The 27,972-nt window shown below is 41.4% G+C and overlaps 2 protein-coding genes across 3 annotated transcripts in view; both read right to left on the reverse strand.

Moving 5' to 3' along the window:
- The window catches only part of tprn (taperin), a 29,244-nt gene extending 7,535 nt beyond the window's left edge, over positions 1–21,709 (reverse strand). The window contains exon 1 of one of the 2 annotated variants that reach the window (XM_026174421.1): positions 19,418–21,709. In XM_026174421.1, coding sequence (XP_026030206.1) covers positions 19,418–21,508 — 2,091 coding nt within the window. In that variant the 5' untranslated portion in view covers positions 21,509–21,709. The remainder of the gene's footprint in view (positions 1–19,417) is intronic. The other variant, XM_026174422.1, reaches the window with a different exon arrangement.
- A 2,199-nt stretch (positions 21,710–23,908) lies between these two features.
- On the reverse strand, positions 23,909–27,954 carry tmem203 (transmembrane protein 203). The gene is made up of 2 exons (XM_026174431.1): positions 27,788–27,954; positions 23,909–26,073 (listed from the first exon to the last, which is right to left on the reverse strand). The coding sequence occupies exon 2, from the start codon at positions 25,897–25,899 to the stop codon at positions 25,486–25,488; it is 414 nt and encodes a 137-aa protein (XP_026030216.1). The 5' UTR covers positions 25,900–26,073; positions 27,788–27,954; the 3' UTR covers positions 23,909–25,485.
- Positions 27,955–27,972: the final 18 nt, after the last annotated feature.

A 27,972-nucleotide genomic window follows, 5' to 3' on the forward strand; every position in this document is an offset into this window, starting at 1 on the left:
TTCAAGGCAAAATATTATTAAGAAATAAATTAATATGGCACAAAAATCCATGTTAAGTCCAAAACAAATGAGGGGTGGGGGTTAATAGGTAAGTAACAGTAACTTCAGCATTTAAATAAAAGGACTTATTTCTTCCTCTCAACACTCAATTTTACAGTACAAGCTAAATCCATAAACATCATTTATGCCTTTAGACTTTTGTTTTTAATGATCATGGTATTAGATGGAAACTTGGGGTTCAGTATCTTGCTCTGCACTTTGAGAGCAGACTGGAGGAGCTGGTGACCTAACCAGCGACCCCCTGTTAGCAGGCGACCTAGTCTACTTCCTTAGCTAAAGCCACAGTTGGTGTGGAAATGACAAGCCAAGGGTGGGTCTGACTGAGGACCTGAGAGGCACTGCATGCTTATAGGCATCACCATGTGGTAAAGCATGCCCCATTTTACCCTCCATTTTTACTCTTAGTGGGCCGTAATGTACAAAATTAACATTATCCTGAATTCATTAAGACTTGGAGCTAACGAATGAGAAGCAAAACTAATCGGGAGAGTGCATACTAGATGGGTCTCCCCCTGCTGTTCGTTAAGAGATAATGCCAGCGTAATTCACTTTAAACCTGGAAGCTACGCCCATCTTTTATATACAGCCTATGGTTCAAACCTCAGTCTGTGACTTTTAAACTAATCATGAGTACTGTTTTCCCAAATATGCCTCCTGACAGCCATGACGAAACATCAGTATTCAGCAGTAGTAACAGCAGAAACCACAATGTCATTTAAATCCTGTGTACACACACTCTTGACACAGTGTGTTAGCATCTCTGAAAAGGGCCCTCACTCCCAGAAATCTCTTATTTTTTAGCCCCAAACCTCGTTTTTTTAAGTTCCTCTGTTAAATCCTACCCCACATAAAAAAGGTTTTCCTTGCTAAACTGGCATCCTGACTTAGAGGAAGTCTCTGGATGCCAACAGCACGTCCCATCAATAAATCAGGCTTGCTGCTGGGCTCGCTTCCCCTTTCACAGTCTTTCACTTTTTCTTTTTGTCTTTCTTCTTCTCACATGAGACTCGACGGTTAGACAAGACTCCTCTGCAGCGCCTTACTCCGTATCCTCTCTCTCTGACTTGCTGCTTTAGCTGTCCTTTCTTTTCTCCGTAACATGAGAAAAGAAAGGGGAACGAAATTCTGTGCAATTTAATAAAGACCACAACTTAACGGGGATGTTTGTTTAGGGGCCGCTCCCTTCCTGCTGCAGTTAGTTGTGTGGCTCTTTTTTCTATGATAAAAGGCTGCATCATGCAGACAGAAGCGATTCGTCTTCTGTCCTCAGGCTATGGGACAGGCCATACTCACGCCTGCTGTCCTCCTTGCTCACCACAGGGTGCCAAACAGACGCCATTAAACAGGACACTGATTTAGATTCATTTCCACTTTGCCTTGAGAAAGACGCTTTTCATTTTTCATTGTTTCAGCAGGGTTATTTTTTTGATATACAGTCTACTTTTATATTATTTATTGATAAAGTTTAACGTTAGAAAAACAGTCATCTTCAGGCACTTTTTTGAGCCAGCACACAAACACCCACAGCGATGACACTCCCCAACAGCAGTGGCCTCCTGAGAGAAATACGTCTCAAAAAGGCTACAAACGCGTACGCTATATAAACTAAGATTTACAAACGTTTGCAGCAATTTCGATGTAACTTTTGGAGCACATGCTTCAATCCACACACAAATACAAAGCAATTTGAACTTTGTAAACTATAATTTATCTAGAATTGATCAATTTCAGCTTCACGAGTTGGATAATTCTCTCTTTCAAAAAGCCCCCTTTGCATACAAATTCCTAAAAATGCACTTGACAGCCCTCTTGCTCACTTACAAAAAATTAAATATGAGTGCACGAATCACCTGAAACACACATTTACACTTCATTTTTTCATATAAAGTGGGTATTTCTATGCTGTGTTTTTATTCACTTTGCGATGCACATATTGACAGCTGCACACACAACGTGCAAGTAAGGCAGGGTCCAACTTAGGTCACAGTCACACAGGCCTAGAAAGCACTCAGCAACCCGATGGCAACTTCCGGTCATTGGGCAGGACCGGTATCTGCTCCATTGTGTAAGGAGGTACAGATCGAGCACTGCCAGAGTCCTGAAAAATTACCTCCAACAGGCTGCACACACCCATGTGTCAAAAAAAGACTGCGAGAGTAGTTTAAGTTACCACCATCCTTTAGTGGAACCTGTGGCAGCCTACATCAACACTGTGCAGCTGGTTACTGGTGCCCCATTTTCTTCGGGTTCATGTCAATGCAACGTGTAGTGACATTTCTAGAGAGGCCACATATGCGGAAATATAAATCTCACTAAAGTCTCATAAAGGGGGATTACCGAGGGGATATTTGCTGGCTAACAACTTGTGACTGACAACTTGTGACTGACAACTTGTGACTGACAACTTGTGACTGACAAGTGCCGTTTCAGTGAGATTTCTGCCAGGGTTCAAAACACAAAGATGGAGATGGCAAAAACACTTGAGGCTTCGTAACAGGACTTCACAAACTGAAGTTAGGGCTCTGACAAATACTTACACTACATTAGACAGGTGGTTTTAATGCTGTTGCCAAGCAGCGTGCACAGCATGTAGACCAAATGTAAAGAATCGTCTGTGTGATAAGATTAATTGTTTTTGAACCAGTAGTTAAGCTTAATTATGATGAAGACTTCCTGGAAGGCTGATGTACTTTCACTTCGTGGATCAAAAGTCAGATGATGATGTGCATTTTATAAGCAAAGTTACTGATTGATCTGAACTGAAAAAGCACTCAAATATGGGACAGTGTGTGAGACTGCAATAGACAACCTTGTGTCAGGTTTGTCAAGAAACATCTTGATGATCTTCGAGACTTTTGGGAAAACATTCTGTGGGCTGACAGGACTTTTTGGAAGGTTTAAGTCTTGTTACATCTGGCATAAAACCGACACAGCATTGAATAAAAAGAAAATCACACCAACAGTCAAACATGGTGGTGGCAGTGTGATGGTCTGGAACTGCTTTGCTATTTTAGGACAGCTTTCTGTAACTGATGGAACTGTGAATTCTGAAAATCCACCCAAAAAATGCCAAAAAATCCTGAAGGAGAATGTCCGACCATCAGTTCATGCCTTGAAGCTCAAGCTCATTTGGGTTATGCAGCAGGATAATACAAACGCTTTTGGGTTTTGGGTCAAAGTCTGGACTTAAATCCAATTGAGATTCTTTGGCATGACTATGGCTGTGCTGGCAAACTCTTCAATGTGGCCAAATTAAAACAATTCTGCAAAGACGAGAGGGCCAAAATTCCTCCACAGAGACGTGAAACACTCACTGACAGTTACTGCAAGCACTTGATTACCATTGTTGCTCCCAACGGTAGCACAACCAGTTATTAGGTTTAGGGGCAAACTACTTTTTCACACAGGTCCAGGTAGGATTGGTTTGTTTTTTTTCCCCTTTAATTAATGAAATCATCAATTAAAAAGCATATTTTGTATTTAACCAGGTTCTCTTTGTCTAATATTAACATTTGTTTGATAATCTGAAAGATATAGGTGAAGTCATATCATTTCAGCAGTGTGGTTGATGCTTTTCTTGCACTGAAGAAAAAAAATATTCATTTAGAGCTCAATAAATCAGATTTCTTCCACAAGTTGTTTCCACCCTAAGTTTCATCAGCTGTGTTTTTTGCTCTTCATGCTTTACGAAGCACAAACAGACGCAAGAGAAAGACAAACAAAAGAAGTAAGGGAGAAAAGGAAGAGGCAAGCCAGCTGATGAGATTATGTCTTTATGATTGTGCTTCGGCCAATAAGCGAGATGGGAGCAGTGCCACACATTTTTTCCAGGCCACCCAGCATGGCGTGTCCTCGTTTGGTGAAAAGTGGCTCTTGCTGAATGGACACACCGAACTGGAAGGCTGCAGACTTACAGCAGAGCTTCAGCACAATAGTTCAGCCCTATTGAGTTTGTTGCAGCATGGGTGCGTTTGTATTTACACGGTGTGCCAGTCTTATGTCGGTATTTCCAGGTGGTGAAGGGTGCGGCGTGTACAGTCATGTTGGTATTAACCATGCAGCTGTTCATTTATAATATGTGTAGAAGAGTGTTTGATACCTATTGTCCATTCAATAACACATAAAATCAAGTCATCAGGATCTAATGTTGGCACACTGATGCCCACCACAAGGACTACACGCATGCAAGGCTGCTGGAAGAAGACTGACCTGGTGCCTGATTAGAGCTAATCTCCAGCCAGGTAGATAATATTAGAACAGCACCACAATGACCCGACTGAAGAGTCTGGCTGCAGAGGCATTAGCACCAACAAGAGAGATAACAAAACGTAACGTAGTTATGATAACTAGTGCCAAAAAACACAAAGTAGTAAGTGCATGATTATCAAAAAGAGGATAATCACATTTTCACGTTCCTATCCGGTTGTTCAGTCTGACGTCACTAGCCGTGTCTGGGTCTAAACTCCGCTGCAGGTCCATATATCAAATGATCACTATGGAATTACTGAGAGTTGAAAAACTGTCTAAAGTCTTTCATCTTTAATAAAATGATCAGCGTTCTGCTCTACCAGGTGTAACAATTGAGTTTAACATCCAGGCATCCATGAAAACGGAATTTATGACATTTAACGGAGTTAGAAGTTAGCAGGGAGTTAGCTCGCTAGCTTCTATCTAAATACAATATAGCATGTCCTGACTGCTGGGTTTTGGAAAAAAATTAAAACGTACAGCTCTGTTATCACTTCCAGCATAAATGAAGACAGAAAACTAAACTGCAGTGATGTTTGTAGGGTTACTGAAGTTGGGCTAGCTGGTATATAATGATGTGCTACGTGACTGCTAGCGACACAGCTATGTTAGCATAATATAAACAAGCTAACTTTTTTTTCCACTCGATAAAAGTTACCGTGAGTGTTCTCGGTGGTCAGGAACAAATGTAATCGCATGGCAGGATGCTGTAAAAGGACCAAACTTCAGCCAGGAGAACAACTGAGATAATCCATCCACAATACGAGGTTAGTCATTCATATACTGCTGCATGGGCTGGGCTGTAGTTACATCCTAAGGTTTTAAAAACTGAGCTTAAATAAATGATTAGTGGTAATAAAAGCTGAGGGAGGTCAACAGTGATCACTGACTGTTTTAGGAGCTTTTTGAGATCAAATAGAAGAAAATACATAACATTAAACATGTTAACAACACAAAAGCCATATTAAACGCAGACTACTTTAGACCCGGAAGTAGGATTCGTCGCGTCATCACTGAACAACCGGATTGGAACTCTTCTATTTTACTAGCTCTGACACTTTCACTCCAAACTTGCTAATAATACCTGCTTTATACAGTCAACAGGAGATTTGTTGATTTATTTTTAAAACCTTAACTAAGAAAAATTAACACCATAACATCACCAACTGATGGAGTCATCACTGGTGACAACCTTAACCCTAACTATCAGAATCATCTTTTCCCCTATACTGCAAAACTCATGAGCCACCCCTCATTTCCCTAGATCTTGCTAGAAAAATGGGAAATAGCTGCAGTAATGTACTGAAACAAGAAAATAAACAACTATAACAAGCTTCAGAGACAATATTTGCAAGATCACCTTTATTTTTAAACACAGGCTGAACTCTCTTAGGAAAGCTTTTTTGTAATTTCTTTAGGTAATCTCCAGGAATAGTTCTCCAGGCTTCCTGAAGGACATTCAAACTTCTTATTTACATGTTGGCTGCTGTTCTCTGCTGTTGTCAAGATTATCCCACACTGCTTCAGTAATGTTGAAGTCAAAGCTCTGGGGAGCTTTTCAGACAGTATTACATGTTTGATCAAAATCTGAATGCACTTTTCAGCATTCATAATTTCATCTGTTTCGACAAGATCCCCGCAGCCCCAAACCCTGGCAGAGCCTCCACCATGTTTTACAGACAGCTGTAGACGCTCACCTGTCTCCTGTTTTCCTCCATACAAATTTGGATTCCTGTTACAACTGATATTCAGTCCAGTTCTTGTGTAATCTGCCATACATGAGCTTTTTCTCCCCGTTTACCCTCCATAAGTAGTAATTCCAGACAACCACCCTTCCACTGAGACCACTGAGACTTCAGTGAACAGCAGATAAATGAACTGGACCAGATGCAACTCTCAGGTCCTGCATCAGGTCTTTGCTGTTTCCCATTTCCTGAGGACGTGACTTTCAGACACTGTTCATCTACTATAGTTTTAGACACTTCTTCTCTTGTCATCCACTTGTCCAATTTCCTCAAATTTTGAGGACACATTAAAACATTATTTCTTCTCTGTCATACTGGCTTATAATACAACTGAGAATTGGTTCTTTACTAAGCAGTCTGCTATTTGAAGACACAACACTGGTCCATCTCTTTTTCTGCTTGAACAATTCATAGGACAGTGTAATGCGGCTTAACAAACAACAAACGACTAACAATCTTCTGAAAATGGTCAGGTAAAAGGACTGGACCGAAGATGAGTGTAAAAGTAGCCATTGTCCAAAGAAAAGAGCGCCAGTAAGCCCGGAGAACTCTTGAATGTTACCCCGAATGTTAATTTCTGACAATCAACTGGTGAAAACACAAAAAGTGCCCTTTGAAATCACTCTACAAGCGTTTCATTTAACGCATGAAAAATGAAACACGCTGTCTTTTTTTCTTAATCATTAGCTAATGTTGGTGCAGTACCCAAACCTCTATGCAGTAATTATGAGTCAGATTTGCTGAATGCCAGCACCACCCAGCAGCAAATTACATTCAATCATTTTACAACAGGGACAGCAGATAAATTAACTTGTTGGATTCAACGCCCAGTTCTGGACCAAATATCCAACCTTTGGGATACCAGTGTCCTAAAGTATTTTGGTTAGAAAGAAAACAAAAATAAATATGTGCAGGTTCTTATAAAGCTGTGTAGATTTCGCATCACGTGTGAGTTGGAAACGGTCCGGCATTTGGAAGCGCTTCAAGTGATCATCAGTGATGACAACACTGATATAAATGTGGAAACTCGCGTGTAGGTGGCTGACACTCGAGGCTGGGGTTGGCAGCGTGGGCAGCAAACAGAGCCAAATGTGAAAATCAGTATTTACACTCAAGACTGAGTGAGTCACAGTTGTAATAGTATGCCCTTTGTAGCCTTGTGCGTGTATGTTTTGTGTATTTAATCCTCCCTGTGCTATCAGTGCTCACAGATTATCTCACAGATAAGAAATGAGATGCAACAGGGAAGACATTGCTTCTATTTCCTTGCATCGACAACTGTTATTGATCAGCCTGAGATCATTTTAATAACCCTTTTGCTCCGTCTAAGGACGCTTTCACTCACGTAGTGACGTGGCACGCTCTAATGTAATTGCGCCAACTTTATATGAAAGGTGACACCAGCAGGGTGGAGATCGAAACCTTTCAGCGCACAAAAACACGGTCATTGTGGGAGCAGTCAGGCCATTTAAAGCTCTCTGCTGGACTCTCATGTGAAAGTACTGATGGTCGGGTGTGTCCGGAAAGCCACAATCAAGACAAGGCACATGACACGATGACGAATATTTGTCAGGTGAAGAAATCTGCTGGATCACAATCGTGTTTGCCCCCCTTGTTTTTAAAAAGCTTTCACTATCCAGCTTCTAGAATCTTAAATGATGAAGGGGGCTGCAAACTCGCCTCATGAGGCTCTTTTGCCCAACTCCGGTGGCTCCCCGTGGATTTGATGAGCATTTATTAGCAGGTGATTAAATAAATCTTTTTACAGGAACACATCCGGCACTGTTTACGGTTTGGACGGGCAGTTGGAGCCACTGTATTAACCTCCTAGGACCTGGCATCCACATATGTGGACATCACATTTTGGGTTATTTAGACCAAAACACTCAATTGTGCTCTACAGGGGCCTGATATCCACTTACGAGGACATTATACAGCTACTGTTCTATCGAAATTTCAAATGCATATCCTCATATGTGGCTGTCATTTTTCTTAGAAACAAAAATCAGGTAAAAAAAAAAAATTAATAAATAAAAATCTGGTAATTCTTTGTTTTTACAATCACCGGGTCCCAATCAGCCCAAATATCAAAGAGAAATTAAAAATGCATGCCGTGGAAGAGTTCGGGTCTTAGGAGGTTAATGAACTTTGGGATCTGAGATGAGTCAGCGACTGACCCATTTACAAGGCGGCATATGAGAAAGATATCACGTAGTCAAAAAAGGTGAACACCATGTACATCCAAGGTGGGTCAAAGTTCAGCATCATTAAACACAAACTGTTGATTATATGCAAGTGTAATAGCTAGGTTTGCCCCCCCCCCACACACACACTCTAACTCTTTTCCCCATTTAAACTTTTAAACACTTCAGCTAATAAAAATAAAGAGCAATTATTGTAAAAAATAATCTCTAGATTAAGTTACGTGCTCAGTGCAAGTAAAGTGAAAAGTCTAGCTTAAGGCATAAAACACCTCGTACGTGCCATTTCACACTTCCTGTTACAGGAAATATAACTTAACGTCAATGATCTTTCATCAGTGTAACAATCAGTGTGCCCAGTATCATCAGTACTGCCAGTTATCTCATATTCCTGTCCTTACTGCTTGCATTTCCCTTCTGTTGCCAGCTTCTCTGCGCCGTTAGGAACCAAACAACTAATGACTAATAGGCACAGTGAGGTGTGTTTGTTAGGAAATGTTCCAAACTTAACACCCCTCACAACTAAATTTGATGTTTTTAAAGGATCAGTGGAAACAAACAGAGCTGATTACAGATGATGAGTTTTTAGCTACATTTATGTTTTTGTAAAATGCCCAGTTTATGAACTACACTAAGATATCGGTGCAATTTAACGATGCACCTCTTACAAATACATAGACGGCCACTTAACACGAATATCTAATCACACAGCAGCAACTCATGCATATAGGAATAAAAAGTTTCTGACAAAATTTGGGCATTTTTAAGAGTATTTAGGAAAACTGTGCACTTGCATCTCCTCCTTGTCTAGGATGAAGTTAATACTGATACAGAACAGCTCACAGTCCAGAACAGAACAGGGTTTAATCTGGGCGAGGGATGGCAGGGTGCAAAGAAGAAGGTCGTAGATTTTGGATTTTTATCTGTATTTTTGTCTGTTTTACAAGCAAATTGAATATTGATGGCCTACCATACACCACAATATGTAAGTAATAGATAATTTAGGTGTTTTTTATTGTTAAAGTTGCATCAAGTGACAAAAGTTTATGGGGTTTTTTTTCTTCATTTTCCATTATTTAAAGAATGAAAATCAACAAAACTGATATTTTCTGTGAATTTCTGTTGTCCAATAAAAGGACACAAATCTAAGTGATGCGCTGCCAGTACTTGTTCGATAATTTTACACATTTCACTTAAAATCAAAGCCAACTGAACTGTTCTTATGATATTCTCAGATTTACTACATCAGCATTTCTTTATAACCTAAAAAAGCTGAGGTGTATTATTAAAATTCTTTCTCTTCTTCCTGTTCTTAAGGAATCTCAGATTGAGATTGAGTGTTTAGTTACACTTCTTTACAGTGAAGTAAAGAGGAACAATGATTTAAGATCTTAAAATGTGAATTTGGGTTGGGTGTTTATGCATGAGAATCTTTTACTTCTCTTATTATATTTTTTTAAGTCACGCAGCAGAAGAACTAACCTCTGCTTTGCACAGCCTCTCTTAAACATCAGAGTGCTGAGCTGTTTGCATCTCCACCCACAAAAAAAAAAAAAAAAAAAACCACAGATTCCGCTTTGCTGATTACAGAACTGGCTCGCCTTTGACGCCCAACATCTTTATTAGGCTGCGTTTTACTTTTACGTCAGTCGCGTCGAAGCGCTGCTCCACCTACCTACAAATTACACGATCTGCAACATCAATGCTGACGTCAAAATGTGTATGTGTGTGTGACGAAGCGAGAGAGAGAGAGAGTCGGAGAGACAGTCTGTGTCCTTATCCAGGAATCCTAATGATGGGATTGAATGGCCGCGGCTCTCGTTGCCCTGGTGACAGGCGCCATGAATATGTGTGACCGAGGGGAAGGAGAGAGCAGAGACGCAGAGAAGCACACAGGATTTTGATCGTGTAAAGAGGAAAGCAAATTATTAAGAGCAGCTACTGAAATACAATTTACATACAGGACACCCGGTCCGTGGCCTTGATGTTATCAACCGTGGGAACACTGAGGCGGATTGCACACAGGTTTCATGGAGAGAGCATTTGAATAAAATTTACATCCAGCACCAAATTCACGTATTCCCAGAATTTGTGTTTTGCATTTGTTATCAAGGAAGCAGAGGCCGAAGTGTTCAGTTATCGTGACAGCGTGGTGGGTTTCACAGATGATTTTACCTGCTTAATTAGAAATGCAAGCAAACAAATAAATCCAGGAATCAACAAAGGCTTTGACCTCCTCTTTAAAGGAGACCACCCTGAACTGTAACACAGTTTTGTATTTATGAAACACATTTGTTTAACAAATTACCAAGAATTGCAATAAAAGGCACGCATTTTCTGTAAATAACACCCTTACTGCCTTCATTTTATGCAGCACCCCACAAAAGGTCCATACTGAGCCAGTTAAAACCCCGAGAAACGATGAATCTCAAACAGATAGCGGGGGAAACGGTGCAGCTGATAAAAGTGAGCATCTTCTACCTGCTCCTTACACTCGCCCCGCTCTGGTTTCTTTTTATAAACTTCCAAAAAAGCCCGGTCTGTTAGCGTCCTGTGCTTCTAGTATTTTCAGCTTCATGTACTCTAAAGACACACAAACACAATGAATTAAACATGACTATGATAGTGGGGCTTTGCTGGCTGAATTCTAATTACACTGACTTTGCAGGGGTGCACATGTGTGTCTGAGGGCTGTGTGGGAAACTCATGAGTCTACATCTCTCTATATCTACATGTTGTAATGCCTGTACAGAAATTAGACTTGTTAGTGTGTTCTCGGTGAGTTTGTGTGCGCCTGTCCACATCCTGCAGCCACGCAGAGAAACCACATTTTCACCACCTTTGACATGAATTATAAAAACAGCAGTAGCACTTCTCTTATGTGACAGACGTTAAGATACAAAATCTTTCTTTAGAAGCAACTGCTGCTTAAAGTCTATTGCAAATTATAGACCGCCACCGATTTTACGTACACAGTTGCGTTTTACTTTCTGACGTAGGAGTTTGTCCAGCAATGAAGAAGAAAAAAGGAAGCCCACAAGTACAGGAAAAAACTACAAATGGAAGATGGCAACTGATTAAAGATGTAAGGCAGAATCGGCTTAAAGTCGAATTAAAGATAAGTCATTTGGAAAAAAGATACTATGCAAACAATATTATCGTGTTTTTTGGACCAAGAGAGGAAATCATTCCAGATCTGTTTGAAGAATCCTGAAATGCAAAACGCTCTGGTTGTGAAATCATCGTTCCAAAGGCTTCATTTGCAAAGCCTAACATAAAATCCTTATGTTAATGTAATGCAACTGTTACATTAGTAGACTAGTCTGCAACCATCCTCACATTTTAGTTTGTGTCTTGTCTACAAAATATGTCGTTAGCATATTAATTCAATGACCTGCCATCACATCAGTGTTTTAAAACAGCTTTTTAATAAAGGAGTTATTGTTGAAGTATGTGAGGTCATCTTTGTGCTTTGGTATCAAACTAAGAATTGAACAGTTCTACTGGTGCTGGCTACTAAATTTCTGGCATCCTTCTTCTGAAATAATCCTCCTGTCTGACTCTTAAAGGCAATAACGTACAAAATTAAATTTTTATCAATAGGATCTGATTCTGGGATTTACTACAACAGCATTTATTAATATTGTACAGGTTAATAGTCTAAATGTACACAAGTTAGAGGAAGTGGAGCTACGAGGCCGCATATTTCACCTTCTTTAAAACTACTCCAGTCATAGCAATTAACTTTATAAAGTGGCGACCAGAATCAGCTTCTTTGTATGAGGTATAGTATGGTGCTTATGCATATAATCAACTAAATTAATATTAGCCTGTTTAAATAAAAGGAGCACTCATGCAGTACAGAGGTTGGGCCTTTTTTTAAATGCAAGGAGGTTGGGTGGTAAATCTTCAGGAAGTGTAAGGGAGGAGAGGTGGGAAATGTCTGCTGAGTGGTAAATAATTAAACACAATGGACTTTCACACCTGTAGTCCAGGAGCACAATGTAAATGTAGGAGTGTGCCCTTTCACTGGCCTTCCTGTGTTACAGGGAGCCTTTAACTATTTAACTTTGGGTATTTTTAAGCTTTCTGCTTCCATGACATTTAACCGCACACAAAAAATATAACAGCAGTGGTTTGTCTAACCCCACATGCAGGAAACATACTTCAATTTAATGCAACGTGCTCCCTGCTGCAGAAGCATGACTTTGAAGTTCCTTAAGGACTTGTAAAACATGCTGGCATGTTTTTAATTTTGTTTGCTTTTAGTGTTAGTAAAATAAACCGTGATGACTTTTAGTCACAGTTTGATTCTTGCATTCAAGCCAAGAGGTTGAAAACAAAGTTATATGGCCTGACGGGAAGCACCTTTATCAGTTTTGTTGGTGCCAGTCTTCATTATCGCAGATAATCAGAAGCCAGTATTTGTCTTCACTTTTTAAAAAAATGCTTATCAAATGTTACCTTAGTCTCTTTCTATCTCTTTTATCATAATAATTACAAGCAGTAACATTGCATGTTATCATTCAAGACAACAAACTGGCTCACTTCCTGATTACTTACAGTACACAAACTGTATTTGTACTTCATGACATCCGTACTACTAAACCTCGATATCTAATTTGATTCGTTTAAACTTTCACACAAAATATTTGTTCAAGAAGAGAAAAATTAAAGAAAAATTCATTTTATTTTTACTTCATGAAATCTGCATTTTGACAGGCACATTATTGCACACTGATCTACACTTAACTCCAAACTATTAATTACAAATCAATCAAATCAAATCACTTTTATTGTCACATCACATGTGCAGGTACATTGGTACAGCACATGTGAGTGAAATTCTTGTGTGCGAGCTTCACAAGCAACAGAGTTGTGCAAAATACAATAATGTAAACAAGCAAAATAATTACCCTAATTATGTTAACCCTACAATTTATGAATTTTTGTATTTTCTGGATGTCTTGTTGACAGATTAAAATGTCCTCATGAACTTCACTATGAATTTACAAAGAGGATTCTGCAATTTTACAGTAAATCGCTGTTTCTTCTGCAGCTGTAAATGTTGCTATTCTTGTGGATTACAAATTCACATTTTTTTAAGATTTGATCTGCTCACTGCCGCCATCGTGGGTTGGGACTTACAGGAAGCTTTGGGAACTTTGTAAGGGGTTCCACGTCCTAAAAAAATAAATGTTTTCATCCAGCACGGAGGGAATTTAGCTACTCCTGCAGTGTTCTCTCTCTCTCCTCCACCAAAACCTCATCAAAACCAGCAACAGGTATTTAGCAGCAGTTTAGACTGAATTATTTTACATTTTTACAATTTTCACTTTTCTTTGAATTTTGAGTTTTGAAACGGGACATTCCCTTTTTTGCATTCTTTTCAAATGTAAACGTAAAACCTGGGTATGAGTATAAACATTTACTTTTGTAAGGTTGTTATAGGTCATTCTGGCCTAAAATTAACAGATCCCTGGAGCTTTCCAAGATTTTCCAAGCCACTAAGGTCAATCTCAGCAAGTGCCATAGATCATTAGGAGAGAGCCACCGTTAGTGAATGTGGCTGCGCCTTACTCAGGGTTGCTAATGGGGTGAAACATCTAGCAGACTGCAGGGTAGGCTTTCAGACGGAGGTAGTGAGTGCTGGGTGAATCCCCCCCAATCATAGGTTTAAATCAGTTTCTGTTAACCTACTGTGGTAATACCCCTAGACTCGGACTCTTTGAACAGAGAGCCGGTCCAGACTTCTATACAGAGGTAACTGTTAGCATTGTTTAAACACAAAATGTGACCACTCGTTTTTTCCTTCCCATCCAAGTAGGTTTTGTTCCTACACTTAACCAAACAGTGACCGAAAATGAAATTAAAGTGTAGCTAAATGCTAAATTTAAAAATGAGTCAAAATAAGTCAGATCCGTTTCAGCGCCCTCCGCACCAACTTCCTCCTAACTCTGCCTTTGCTGCACTAGTACTGCTATGTGTCACTGCAGGGACAAATGATCAGTATGACTATTGAGATGGAAGATTTGATGATGAATATGCTACACATACGTAGAAACTTAGTAACACCGGAAGAAACTGGAGACCATCGCGGCTCTTAGAACTGATTTTAGGGTCTTTTCCCCCTCCCACTACACAGTAGGTGCTTTCCTAACATATAAGGAAGCAAGAGTGGTGTAGGTGTATGAATATATGATGCAGCACCACTAAATTACAAAGAATCATTAACACTGATAAATAGATAGAACAAATTCCAGAGAGGTTAACTGCAAGTGAAGCCCAGGCTTTATTAATCATCAGAAGGAACTCTAAAAATCTTCATGAGAAATTCCCCTCAACTACCTGTCATCCACCACACAGCTGAGGACATCTACAGAGAAACTGAAGAGACTGAAAGAGAAAAAAAAAAAAGACCACAAGAAGAGGTGACGCTGCACTAACAACCACTGAAAGCTAACTGGGTGCAGAACTATGGTCTGAAAGCAGCTCAGTTCCCAGCCAGTTCTCATGATCAGCTAGCCTTTCTAATAATACTTGAAACGACACGTATCTGCTATAAGATTTAAAACCAAAATTCATACAGCTTTAAACCACAGGTCGTCCTAAACTGAGCTCAGCTGAGAGCTTTTACACCAGCGTAAACTCACTGAACCAAACAAGCCCAAAGCTCCAACCATTCAATTATCCAATCACAGGTTAATATAGACTGACTTAAAAGAAAAAACAAAAACATAACTAATCTGCTTTCCATGATAATAACACTCATTCATCTGAATAATCATCCCTTTCGGTCACAAATGCATTAGCGTCTTCACTAAAACCTAATCGAGTTTAATTGACAGAATGATCATATTTACATAGAAATATGCAGCAACAGTTTAAATATTAGCAGCGTTACCGTTTCCTCTGTGAATACCAAGCAGAAACACCCAGGATATGAAGCAAACACAAAAGTGCAAAAACTGCAGTTCCTGGCTCTAGAACTGCAATTTTTGCAGATTTACCACAGTTAATCATCATGTTATCACAAACAGGACTAAGAATCATAAAGTTAATCCCACTGTCAATGGAATTGCTCCATCTTATTGCTGTTTATGACTGTCCAGATGCATCAAAATCGCTTTGAGCATGGCAACTGACAAGTAGTCGCAGTTCTTGGTTATTATCTTCGAAGTAATCATTTCAAAGGCAATGAAACTGCAAGTTAATGGGACATGGTCACGGTAATTTTGTTTGTCCTAATTAAGGTTAGAGTGCAAACATGTGTATTTCTTGACCTGACCTCTGCACAGCCATTTAAAGCTTCATGGTGGCTCTGTCCATCTTTTACATACAGTCTGTGGCAAATACACAGAAATGCCTCTCTCTCCATTTCTCTCTTTGGATGTTATGCTGACAAACGCTTTGGCTGCTCTCGTTTTTCCCATAATAACAGTCATAAGGAGCAGCAACTTAAAAAAAGAAACAAATCACTCCACCTCCTCCTGTGTCCCGCTGCCAACTGCATCTCTGCTTCACAAAGAGCTGCAGCGTATAACAAAAAATATTCTCCAAAAAAAAAAAAAAAAAAAAAAAAGTCAACCAAGAGAGCCAATCCAATCAAACTGCAGCTGGAAAGTGAGTCGAAAACCCTGAGTCGCTTTTATGCAAATACAGAAGTGATAGTGCTACAAGAAGCTGCACTTGACCTACTTACTCTAGCTCTTCCACAATTCCTTCCCCAACAGAGAGGAGATCAGAGGAAGCTAGGAGCGAGGGGACAGGCCTTATTAACCACCACCACACAGGAATAAAGCGTCACTGGTTAGAGAGAGATGGGGGAGACAAAGCAGAGTGGAAGAAGGCTAACAGGAGAGTCTTTGCTGGATGTGCTCCAAAAAGTCTTGGGAGAAAACCAGTAAAAAGATTCTTGGAAAATCTAGCGGAAGAGTTGATGATCTGTTCCTGACGTACATGTGGATCATTCAGTGTCAGCCAAGCTCCTCATAAAAAAAAAAAATTAAAAAACAATTTAAATGGTTTGGGTTTGTTGGAAAAAGAGAGCTCAAATAAAACCAAACCCCAATCCCAGCCCATAATTCAAAGCTGAGGCCGTTCTCCGAAAGGCTGCTCTCACACAGAAGCGGCCCTGAACAAAAATTCCACACAAATTATACAGGCTAGGCCTTGATGCTTTTGTAATTGCTTGTGCAGCCCTGCCCAGAAAATAAAAGAAGCAGAAGAAGAAGAAGAAGAGGACAAACAAAAAAAACAAAACAAAAAAAATCCGGGCCTTGATGATGACCAAGAGGAGCGGGCAGAAAAACAAAAGAATAAAGTGTTTTTGTTGGACACAAAAGGACAGGATGTGATCATGTGTCGCTGCCATGGTCTACATGTGCACACAATAAAAAACACAGACACACACACACGTCACAACCAGGCTGCACGGAAGTGTCTGCAGCCTCCTTATCTCTTTTATGACATTAAATAGGAGCAAAACTCAGGTAATTTTATTCTAGTCAGTTTCCACTGAAACTAAAAATACAAGTTACAGGAACATATGGAAAAATTCCTGCTAAGGAGCTTTAAATTCATGTTTAAAACAACACTGCTACAAACTTCCGTTTCACTTAGACTCAACATGGCAAAAATAACTGACAATACTGCTGTCAGCTTATTTATTTCGGTACAGTAACTTAACAGGTACTTATTTTGCTCATTTCCACCTCCATGTTTTTTATTCTTAGACTCTACTCGAGTTGCTTTGCGTGATTCACAGCTTTAAACAGCCACATAGTTCAGGATAAGCTCCACTTTTCTCTTCTGACTGGCTGCCCCTCCAAAACAACAGCAGGTGCACCGAGCTTCTGTTCCTAACATGGACAAATGAGGGATAACTTCTTTCTATGACATCATTTAGATGCCTGAGAAACAACATCAACAAGTAATGTCATATAAGTAATGACATATAAACATGTCTACTGATCCCAAACTGGGAGCTAGTCCCACAGGAGAAGGGTCTGACAACTGAAGGCTCTGCCTCACATTCAGCATGGAGGGAATGAAGTGCTTTGTTAGGATAATATGATAGTTTGAGGTCTTTAGGACCAGACTCTTCAACTCTGGATTTAACAGGGAGCCAATATTCTCTTTTACATGACTGCAAATACTTATGATGGCTATGAACATAATTAACCAAGCATGCAGCGATTATGCTAAAAAACACACGGTAGAGTTGTGAGCTTCAGGTTTCTTGGCCTGCTTGTACAGGTAGCTGGATTTACTCGCAGAGATTACAGTTCACCGGGTCGAGGAAGCACACCTGCAGGCTGACGTCTGAGATGCTGTAACACTGGCCTACATCGAGGACATGCCAAATGGCTAAAAATATTCAGGGGCTGAAACAAAAACAATCCCCCCCCCAAGCAGAACAGTGAAAAGTAACATCCTGCTGAGGTTCTATACCACACCCCCTCCTCAGCATCTGAACCACCAAGACGTCAATAAAATATTCAAATTCAAGCCACAGGCTCTCTTCCCTTCTCCCTTTATTGCAGATACCCGAGCAACATAAACACCAACACGCTTAACATTACACAGACTCTGGATGCAGCCTGCAGCACCTTGCAAAATTAAATAGAAACACTGCCACAAATTTAATTAAACCCCTAAAACTGTTAAAAACAAGGCAGGACGTTCACCAGATACATTAATGTGACATGAACATGCCTCCAACATGCTCTGTGCTATGATTTAATTATGATTCATGAGCAGGATTGGGAATATCTCAGCTCTTCTTGCAAAAGAAGCAATATATTTGTACCTACAGTGGACAAAAAACTGAGAACAGCTGTTCAGTCAATAAGCTTGGAGGGCCATTTAACCTAATGCCGCACTAACATGCTGTTGTTGGACAGAAGTCCACAGCGTGTTGTTCCAAGTGACTGCATAAACACACGCTTTTAATCCACTTAAGCTGGCAGCGGGTCAAGTGATGGGCCATTTAAAGGAGCCCAACATGACAAAAACGGTCAGGATAAGGTGAAAAAAATCCTCCAAAATAAAACTCAGGTGACCACAGTTTGGTAAGGATGCAAAAGAAACGCACACAGAAAAAAAGAGAAGAAAAAATAAACCCCACACACAGCGGCCCCTGCATTTGTGACGCTCAGCTGCTAAATTTAGATCACATGAAACTTGCGCAAGTCTCCTGGGAAGGCTGCAAGGCATGAGATTGCAAGGTAACAATAATATTAGTACTTTGTGTGTTTGATTGATCTATGAAGAGTTCAAACCCCAGAGATTTTCAGCAAACAAGCACACACAGGCAAAATACAACCCGACGTCCTAGAAGGAAAACTAAATAACACCCAAAACATAGATAAAAACCAGCATTGTGTTAATGAATCTCGAGGCTACTGACTGCAAGTCTGCAATGTTATTCCAAAAGAAGATACCCCGCTCATACAGACAGTATTCCCTCTGTACAACATCACAGTACACTTAAAAAGCAAATGCACACTTTCAGTTTTGATTCGAGGAGTTTAGCACAAATGCATTGCATTAACCATTTGGGAATTACAGCCATTTTTTGCACAGTCCCCCACTTAATTTGGACAGACACCTTAATGGCCAGATGAGGCCTGCTCCCTCTTAAATTCAATAGAAAATTATGCACATAAAAGATCTGGAGATGTGCTGAACTTGTATTCAGTAGCTGTTCACTGGACCTCTAAATGTGAGGTCCACAGAGATGTGGATGCAAGTGATACAGGCTGAAAAAGCAAAATAAACCAAAAATCCACCACAATGCTGCATAATTACACCATGCAAATATTTGTGCACTTAACTGTATGCTCATATACACTTTTGGCAGGTTGCAGCTGATTAAACATCTGTCTTGCATGTGTCAGCAACAGAGGCCATGATTTGATGGTCTCGCAGAGAGGTTACTGTCTCAGTTGTTTGCACAGTGTCAAGCACGGCATCATTGTAATGAAGTAAAGCATTCATGTGTAAGGCCATGTGCTCATAAATAGCCCATATTTGCTTGCTTTTTGCATGCATGTACCCAGGCCTGTTGTAATGCATCGTGTAGTGTTAAAGTGCTATAAATCACCAAATATTCACATTTAACAAGCCACAAAAATAATTAAATATATTGTTTCATCTCACCTTTTTGCCCGTGGAGCCAGTCTTGGAGAGGCAGGACTTCGCAAGGGAGAGGTACCCGCCGATGACTTCAATCTCCTCCACAGCAGGGTAGCGCTTCTTCAACAGGGAACCCAGCTGGGCGTAGGGGGCCTGGGGAGGGGTTGACCCCGGAGGGGCTTCACTCGGGGCTTCACTCGGGGCTTCCTGCTGGGGCTCAGGTGGGCTCAGCTGGGCGTCAGACTCCACCCGACGTTTAGGCACCACAGTGAATGTGTTCCCCTTTTTCCTCTGCACCAAGGGGCTCGGAACAGGGACACGCTGGGGTGGGGGCTCCACCTCGATGTCGTCAATGTTTGTTACTGGCAGCTGATCCACTGGAGGTTGCACTGGAGAAGAGACTGACTGGGTGGGAGAGAAGGGAGGTGAAGATGGGATAGCTGGAGAAGAGGGGGGTGAAGAGAGGACAGGCGGAGAAGTGGGAGCAGGGGATGGAGATAAAGGTTCAGAGAGAGAAGGAGCAGGACTTGTGGCAACAGTGAGAGGAGATGGTTCAGGTTTGGATGGCCTCTCCACCTCCTTCTCCTCCTCCTCTTTCCTCTTTAACAGGGTGGGGGAGGTTGGCACTCCAGGTTTGGACACCTCTGCTGCTCTGTGTGAGGGGGAGGACTTGATGGGGCCAGGTGTCACCATGGGGCTGCTTGTTGAAGATGAGGCAGCCAAATGGCGCTTGGGGATCACTGTGAAGGAGTTTCGGGACTGGAGGCGAAGGTTTGCGAGGGCCCGTGCTTGGGTGTCGCCATCAGGAATCTGGGCGAGGTCTGGCTTTGGAGCGGGACGGATTTCAAACTCGTGTGAGGAGCAGGTCACCTTGGATGAGACAGGGCTCAAAGGGGCCTCGGCACGGGCACGGCGGGTCTCCGGAGAGCATGGCACCTTAGGTTTGGGGGGCACCTCAGCGGCCTCCCAGTCTCTCTCCCTGGTGGGCTTGTTTGTCCCCCTGTCCGGCTCGTCTCTGGGGGTGACGGCTGCGCTGTGGTGGACTCCACTCTCCTCAAAGCGCTGACGGAAGGAAGACACGGGCTGTGAACGCTGGGGGCTGCCCGGCCCAGAGACGGCAGGCTGTGGCTTTGGTTTGGAAGACCAGGGACCCTGGAAGACAGGCGAAGATGGCTGGCTACTGCCCGGGCTGCTGACCCGTGGACCCGGCCTGGGCTTTGGCACCAGATCTGGCTGCGTCTTGGGCCAGAGTCTTGGCCTACTGCTGGCACTACAATCCAGGTCCAGGAGGTTCTCTGTACTGTGGGACTTCTTCTGCAGCTTCCCATAGTTGCTGTCAAACTTCTGGAGGATCCGGCTGACCCTACCTTGACCGTCACCTGTATTATAGGGGACCTCCTGATCAGGACGGCCCAGGGTGCTCAGGTTCTCCTCGCTCTTGCTTAACGTGGTGTCATAAATGACGACTTCCTTGGCTCTTATCTCGGTAACAGCACTCCCTCTGCGGTCCAGAAGGTCGTTTAGAGAGCTGTAACTACTCACACCGTTCTGCTGCCATTGGCACTCGCTTTTCACGCCTCCACCTTCCGCAAAGTAATCCGGGTCCGACTCGATGATGATGATGTTCTCCGCTCGGATAGTCCGTATGCCGGGGACACTGCCGTACAGCTCCAGGATGTGCTGGACCGGGCGGGTGGCGTTTTCTTGCTCCTGCCGCCTCCTCCGCTCCTTCTCCAGCTTGATGAACGGGTTCTCCTCCAGCGGCCCCAGGCTCTCCTGCAGCACCAGACTCTCGTGTCTGCCCTCCTCCCTCGGTGTCGCCGCGGCCGTCGCTTGTGGCTCTTTGTTGTGGGAGAAGTGCTGGGTGGCCGGGGTGATGGTGTAGTTCCGCCCGGTCGCGCCACCACCTCCTCCGTTCACATTCCCCGTTAGTTCGCCGTTTACCCGCTGCGGGCCCGCTCCCCCGGGGCTAGCCTCCGGAGCACCGGTTCCCCCAGCCCCGCCGCCGCCTTTCGCCTTCCTCCTCTCCAGGATTTCTCGCTTCCAGGCCGGCATCCTCGGGCTCTCTTGGCCGCCCTCTTGGCGGAGGACGCGAACCTCTCCTCCGCCAGACATCGCGGAGGGTTGTTACTGGAAGAAATGAGGAGGAGAGAGAGAGGCAGGCAGGCTCCGAGGCGGTCTTGCCGCGGTCCGGTGCGGCTCTTGAAGCTGTATCTCCGGCTGTGACTGTACCTGCAGCACCGATCACCGCACACTCACACACATCCCTTTTTTCTTCTCTCTCTCCTCTCCCTCTGCTGTCACACTGTCTGGCTCCCTTTCTCCCCAAAGGACCCTGAACGCGGCTCCGCCCCCTCAGCGGCAGCCCGAGCGTCTGTGATTGGTATCTGTGTGCTCTGGGCACGCCCCCTCCCTCCCGTTTCTATTGTTGACGGAGCAAATTAGGCCTGCCAATCAAAAGTGCTGCGTTCAAGTTCAAGATATTTTTACAATATGTGATTAAATATAAATTTTGTTGCTGTTTAATTACAAAAACGCTGTTTAATTTGTAGTTAATCACAACAAAAATGTCGTTTACATAACACAGTAGAATTATAACCACTACACATTATTATTGTTGTTAAAATTGAATTAAAACCCTAATTTACCTTTGTTGTATTTACTAAATGGGGAACATTTCTTAAACTTTACCACCTATTATGTCCCAGTAGTGTTCAAAATAATTCTTTTTGTGGTTTTTCCACAGTTTTTATCCCCAGTCTCACTGGATAGGAATCAGGTTATTCTAAATGGTTTTGGTTGCGATGTCGGAGTGTTAAATACACTTAACCTCGGTTCATTCAGCATTTGCCGGTGATACCACCTGTCGATAATCCGCGTGCAGCGATCAGATGAGCTGGGAAAGAGTCTGCTGCACATGAATCAGCACTAAGAGGGCTATTCTTGGGTACTACAAGAGATTACTGTAGCTCATAAAACATTCATCGCGGGGCAATAATTAAGAAGAGCAGGGCTGAAGAGGGCGAAGAGTGTGCCTTATTTCCCCTTTGAAGCAGGACCGAAAGATGCAGAGAAAAAACTAAACAAAAGGAGGACATAAAACCTTCATAATATTTGGTATTTTATTTATCTTTATTTTAAAATGTAAAGTATATCAAGCGTATGCAGCCATAAATACGTTCCTTTAATTATTTTTAAATGTATATACATTTTAAACTTGGAAAATCTGCAAACCAGGAATTTTTCCACATTGTTCTGCAGATCAGCTTCAGAAAGAGATTTTCTATAATTTGCAGAGACCATTCTGGAAACAGTTCCAGCTTTAATCAGGAACACCACACCGAACTGGTATGCAGCCGGATATTATGCTTTTGTTCACCTGTAGAGAAGCTTCCCATATTGTTATCATCAAATCTAATAGAAATAATTTTAAACATTAGAATACACATTACACTACAGAGCACTAAAGATGTGATGTTTGCTTTAAGGATGGGTTCCAGGCTGGGTTCTCCCTGTGCTTGAGCAGGTTTTCTGTGCTCTAAGTCCAAAAGCATCTGATGGAGAATTAGCTTGATTAGTGACCCTGTACCCTGTCATAGCTGGGATAGGCACCCTGAGGCCCTGAATGAGAAGAAAATGGATGATGTACAAACATATCCTACGATGTAGGTCAGTGTTAACAGTGCCATGGTTAGGTAGATGAAGTCCCAATTATTAAAACTGCTTAAGAAAAAACAAAAGTCATACTTGTTTGATTTCTATATGCAGAAAAAAATGGCTGCATTTGACTTAATTATGCGGTGACATAAATGTTTAGTCTTTTACCCCACGAACTAGCGCCCCATTGTGGACAGAGAGAACAGACTCAAAACATTTAATGGACAACCATTAAATGTTATTTTATTTACATGTATATACAGATGACAATAAAAAGGTGGCACAGAAAAAAATGAACATAAATAACATTTTAATTTATTTTTTTTAAAAAGAAAAAAAAAATCAACATATACACAGAATTTCACATCAGGATTTACCCTAAAGTGAGGCCTTAAATAGATGCACTACACAGACAGCAAAGGACTCAAAATAGACTAAACACATTACATGTTGTCAAAGTAAACAGCAGTTTGTTTGTTTTTTTAGGGATGATGTGTAAAACAATCCCCTCTGAGTCCCGACAGTTTTCACATCCAGCTTTTTACCAAGTCCAAACCACTTCTCTGTGATGGAGTTTGATGAACACACACGACATAGTCAGATTAAAATCCTAAACACATTTTTGCTGGCAAGCAGTTTCTCAGTCCAAGTAGGGAAACAGCAATCAATAAAGCTGCAGCAACGTCATGAAAGTTGCTCAAAAAGGTTACCTGGGGCTTTGCTGCTTTAACATTGAGTGCACAGTGCATTAGAGCGATACCTCTGGAGTAAATTTTCTACCACTGACTGATCAGTGCAGATGTGCCACTATGGTCCAAATACAAGCTCTTTCAAATGTATCACAAAACCTTATTATGCATGTTAAAGCAATTAGAAATTAACTGCGTGTTTCCTGAAATGTGAAACGCTCTTTTTTTTTTTTTTTGGGGGGGGGGGGGGGAAGGTGCCAATGAACCAAAGAAAACAAAAATAAAAATGAAAAATGGTTATGCTTTAAAATCTCTAATGGCAGATGAAGGCTACACCCACACTAACATGTTTGTATTTTAAACCAGAAAATGTCCATGTCCAAACCAACATGTTTCACTTGTGCAGTCTGGACAACAACGGGAGATTAATGAGATGATACGATTTTTATTATTATTATTAGTATTTATTTTTAATGGAAATAGGGATTTTTCTTAATGGTGAAGACTAAGAACTAATGTGTGTGCTTGAGCCAGTGAAAAGATGAAACAAATCTTATGCAAAAGACTATGGGGGAAGAACAGCAGTGACAGAGCGCAAAGACAGGCTTGTTTACTTGGACTCACAACAAAGTGGAAGCATAAACTGTCTATAAAAGATAGATGTAGCCACTGTGACTTCACCTGTTGGTTAGTGAAGTTCTGTTATTATGCTTTGAGGTCTGTCACAATACTTGCGTTTTAAGAAGTTTGGATCTGACTGAGAAACAGGAATGCCACAAGCTCACTGGTTAACACATTTCTGACCCAATAATGACCAAAGATTAGAAAATTACCTTTATGTTTTATTTATTAAGACCTGTAACTACCAATTTAACAAATAAATGCATGCGTCACAGGGCAAGGGAGTCAAGTGATGTGTTCCCACAGGCTTTTATATAATTAGAAGTCATTTTGAAACCAAAAGGAATTGCCCCCTGGTGGCAGATTTAAGGCACTTTAGCACTAGCTTCACTTTTTTTGTTTTTTTAAGACCCAGAAGCTACATTCATCTTTTATATGTTTTTTTCCTGTGGGTAGAACTGATGTTGAAAGTAACTTGTGGGATTTGTGATAAAGTGAAACATATGAGGAAGCCTTGGCAACGGCTAAAAATTAAGTCATACTTTTCACAAACATAAAGAATGCAATCATAAATGGTTTCCAAGTCGAGCTACAGTGTTCTCACTTCCTTTTTGTGGCCCTATGAGAAATGTTAGCGTCTGCATCAGCACTTTCAGAAGTTTCGGTTTCTGCCCGTCCAGACTACAACACAAAATCTTGACATACAGGCAGCAGAGGACTTTGCCCCAACAATATCATCCTGAAGTCTTTATCCCGTGTACTCCGTATTTATTTTCTGGATTTCATTCCCCTCTCATTTCTATGCTAATTGTATTCGATGTTATTCGCTGGGCTTTTAGATTTTATTTCACTTTTTTATTAACTGTGCTGGTCTTGTGGATTTCTTCTTTTTTTGTCTCATTATAATGTATCTATTTTAATAGGCTATTCAACACATGTTAGTTGTATTTAATGTTTTGTACGCAGGAAGGGATAAAATATACGAGGGCAGTCTCGCATAGTTTAGGGGTCTTTAAATGCTGGAGTAGTGAGAACATTTTAAAATGCAAACCTATTAGTGTGGATGTACCCAAAGCTGCTTTCTGCTTCTATGTTGTCAGTTAGATGAAACACTTCAGCTCCTCCTCAGTTGACACGGCACGCTCGTATCATGAGCAGCTGCAGGAGGATGAAAAGCGGCGAGACGATGAGGCCGAACCACAGGTCTTTGGCTTGCTCCTGCTGGGCCAGCTTCTGGCACAGCAGAACTTCACACACCAGCTTCAGGCTGAGCACCGTTAGGACCCAGAGGAGCCGCAGCACTGCCAGGCGCTTCTCGTTATCCTGGTAAAGCCGGATGGACACGATGGCAGTGAAGTATGTGCTGAGGCCGTCTGCAGCAAACAGTGGGACGAACACCAGCCACCAGCTTAGCCCGGTGAACTCATCGACTTGCAGGGCGACCAACATGCTAAAGACCATCAGAGCCAGCAGGTGGAGGAAGAGTTCAAAGGTCGCGAAGCCCAGCCACTGGACCAGCTCTCTAAGAGAGAACAGCATGGCGAAGGACGTTGGGGACGGAGTGACTGTGGATGGCCAAGTCACACACAGGGCAGCCCTGGATGCAGGTCAAAGTACTCCAGGGTGAGGGTGGCAGAGGGCTGATTATCCCAGGGCAGGAGTGGTTAGGTGGTGGAGAGGTGGCACACTGTAGGCTACATCTTCAGATCCACCCTGGGAACGACAATAGAAGTGAAAAAGCTAATGATGATCATAGCTTTGTCATTAAATTAGTTTACCACCTTATTTTTAAACATTTGTTTACATTTTACAGACTAAACTACACAATTTCAACTCTTAGCCACAGTGTTGGCACAGTTTTTAATTTGTTACAGACATATAGTACTGTGCAAAAGTCTAGAGCCACCCCTCAATCCTTTATATTTTGTTTTAAGGATGTCATTTTCTTCTAGTGGTCAAGAGCAACACCACTCCAGGTCTTTCAAAGTTTTCATTTGGATATTGGTTGCTTTTTCCATTTTCAAATCTTGTACCTGGTCATTTTCAGAGGAATGCTTTTTGTTTTAATGATAAGCCACTCATACACTGACCTAACCTCACCTAATCCTAACTAAGGATGAACCGGTGAGCCTACACATAAGTTAAAATAAGAATTTTAACTTTCATCTTTCAAAAAAACAAACAAAAACAAAACAAGACCTGACAACAACACAAAATTTGACAAGTTCAAAATTGTATTTTGGGACCCACAAGTTGATTCCCAAATTATCCAAAAACCTGGCAAATCTTGGCTTCCTGTGCAGTGTGTCCTTTTAATAAAAAATAAAAAAAATTGAAAGAAATCTGGATAAGTGAAGCCGTCGCAGGCCTAAAAAGCGATCTACAGCAGATAAACAGTATCTGTAAGTAATTCCCTTAAGAGGAAATTTTTTAACCAAAGGCCTGACACATTTGGCCCTTCATTTGATGCATATATTACTTGCTGCCTAATATACACACCGTATTTCCATTTGTGTTTGCACATTTTTCAATTAAGTGGTGCATTTTAAAATGTAAAGAAATGAGGGGTAGCTCGAGATTTTTGCACAGTACTGTAGTTGCACTTAAAGAAACATGCTTAAGAGAGTTCAGAGTGTGTTGAAGAATAAAGGTGGTCACACCAAATACTGACTCTTCCAAAATACTTCTCTCTCTGTATACATGCTTTGTATTTCCATGTAGCTTCATTGCAATATATCCCTGAATGAATTTATCAGAAATAAACCCTTTTGTGTATTTCAAAACATACTGTGCTTCACTCATCAAAACTGATAACAGGATCACCCAGCACAGTTGAACAAGCAGATTTGTATTATTTTGGAACTTTTACTTATTTATCCTCCACGCACACACACACTCATATTTTTAAAAATGTGTAATTATGATTATTCAGCAATAGTAGCGTTAATAACATATGATTTTCTTTTTAAACTATTATTTGTGTATGCATTGTTTTATTGTCATTTATTGATTTTACAATGTGTTTTAAATATATTTTTTAAAAGTGTACATGATTTTTATTACACTTTATCGTTTACTCGTAGTCTTTTTTGAATGCTCAGGGCCCCCAAAAACACCCATATTTTGTAGATACAAGGCTGTTGATTAAACGTCACTGACGTCCACTCCCTCCTGATTTCCAGACCTTGACAGCTCCATAACTATTCTTATTAATCTCAGCCCTACCGCTCTGAGTGAGGTAAACACGTCTGACGCGAGAGTAACTGCAAAAAATAGTGTTTAATACAGAGAATCCAGCGGCAATCACGAAGATAGCTTCAATTTAAGCTAATAGCCAGTTAGCTAGAAATTATACTGAGCTTCTAATTACTAACAGTGCGCTTGTTTACATACACAAGACGTGTTTCAGTATAACACTTTTATTTACCTTAGAAACAAATGCGAGTCTTCTTCTTCATCACACAAGATGTCTGAAATTTTAGAAATCACCGAGGCTAACAAGCTGTTAGCATTGTACCTTCTGCTATTTTCTTGCTGCTGAGAGATATCGCGAGAACACTACCCCCACCCCACAGGCTGATACGGTGGCCCTTAAAGGATAATTTGTTTTGG

The sequence above is a fragment of the Astatotilapia calliptera genome, chromosome 7, assembly GCF_900246225.1.
Source record: "Astatotilapia calliptera chromosome 7, fAstCal1.2, whole genome shotgun sequence".
In the NCBI taxonomy this organism is placed as follows: Eukaryota; Metazoa; Chordata; class Actinopteri; order Cichliformes; family Cichlidae; genus Astatotilapia; species Astatotilapia calliptera.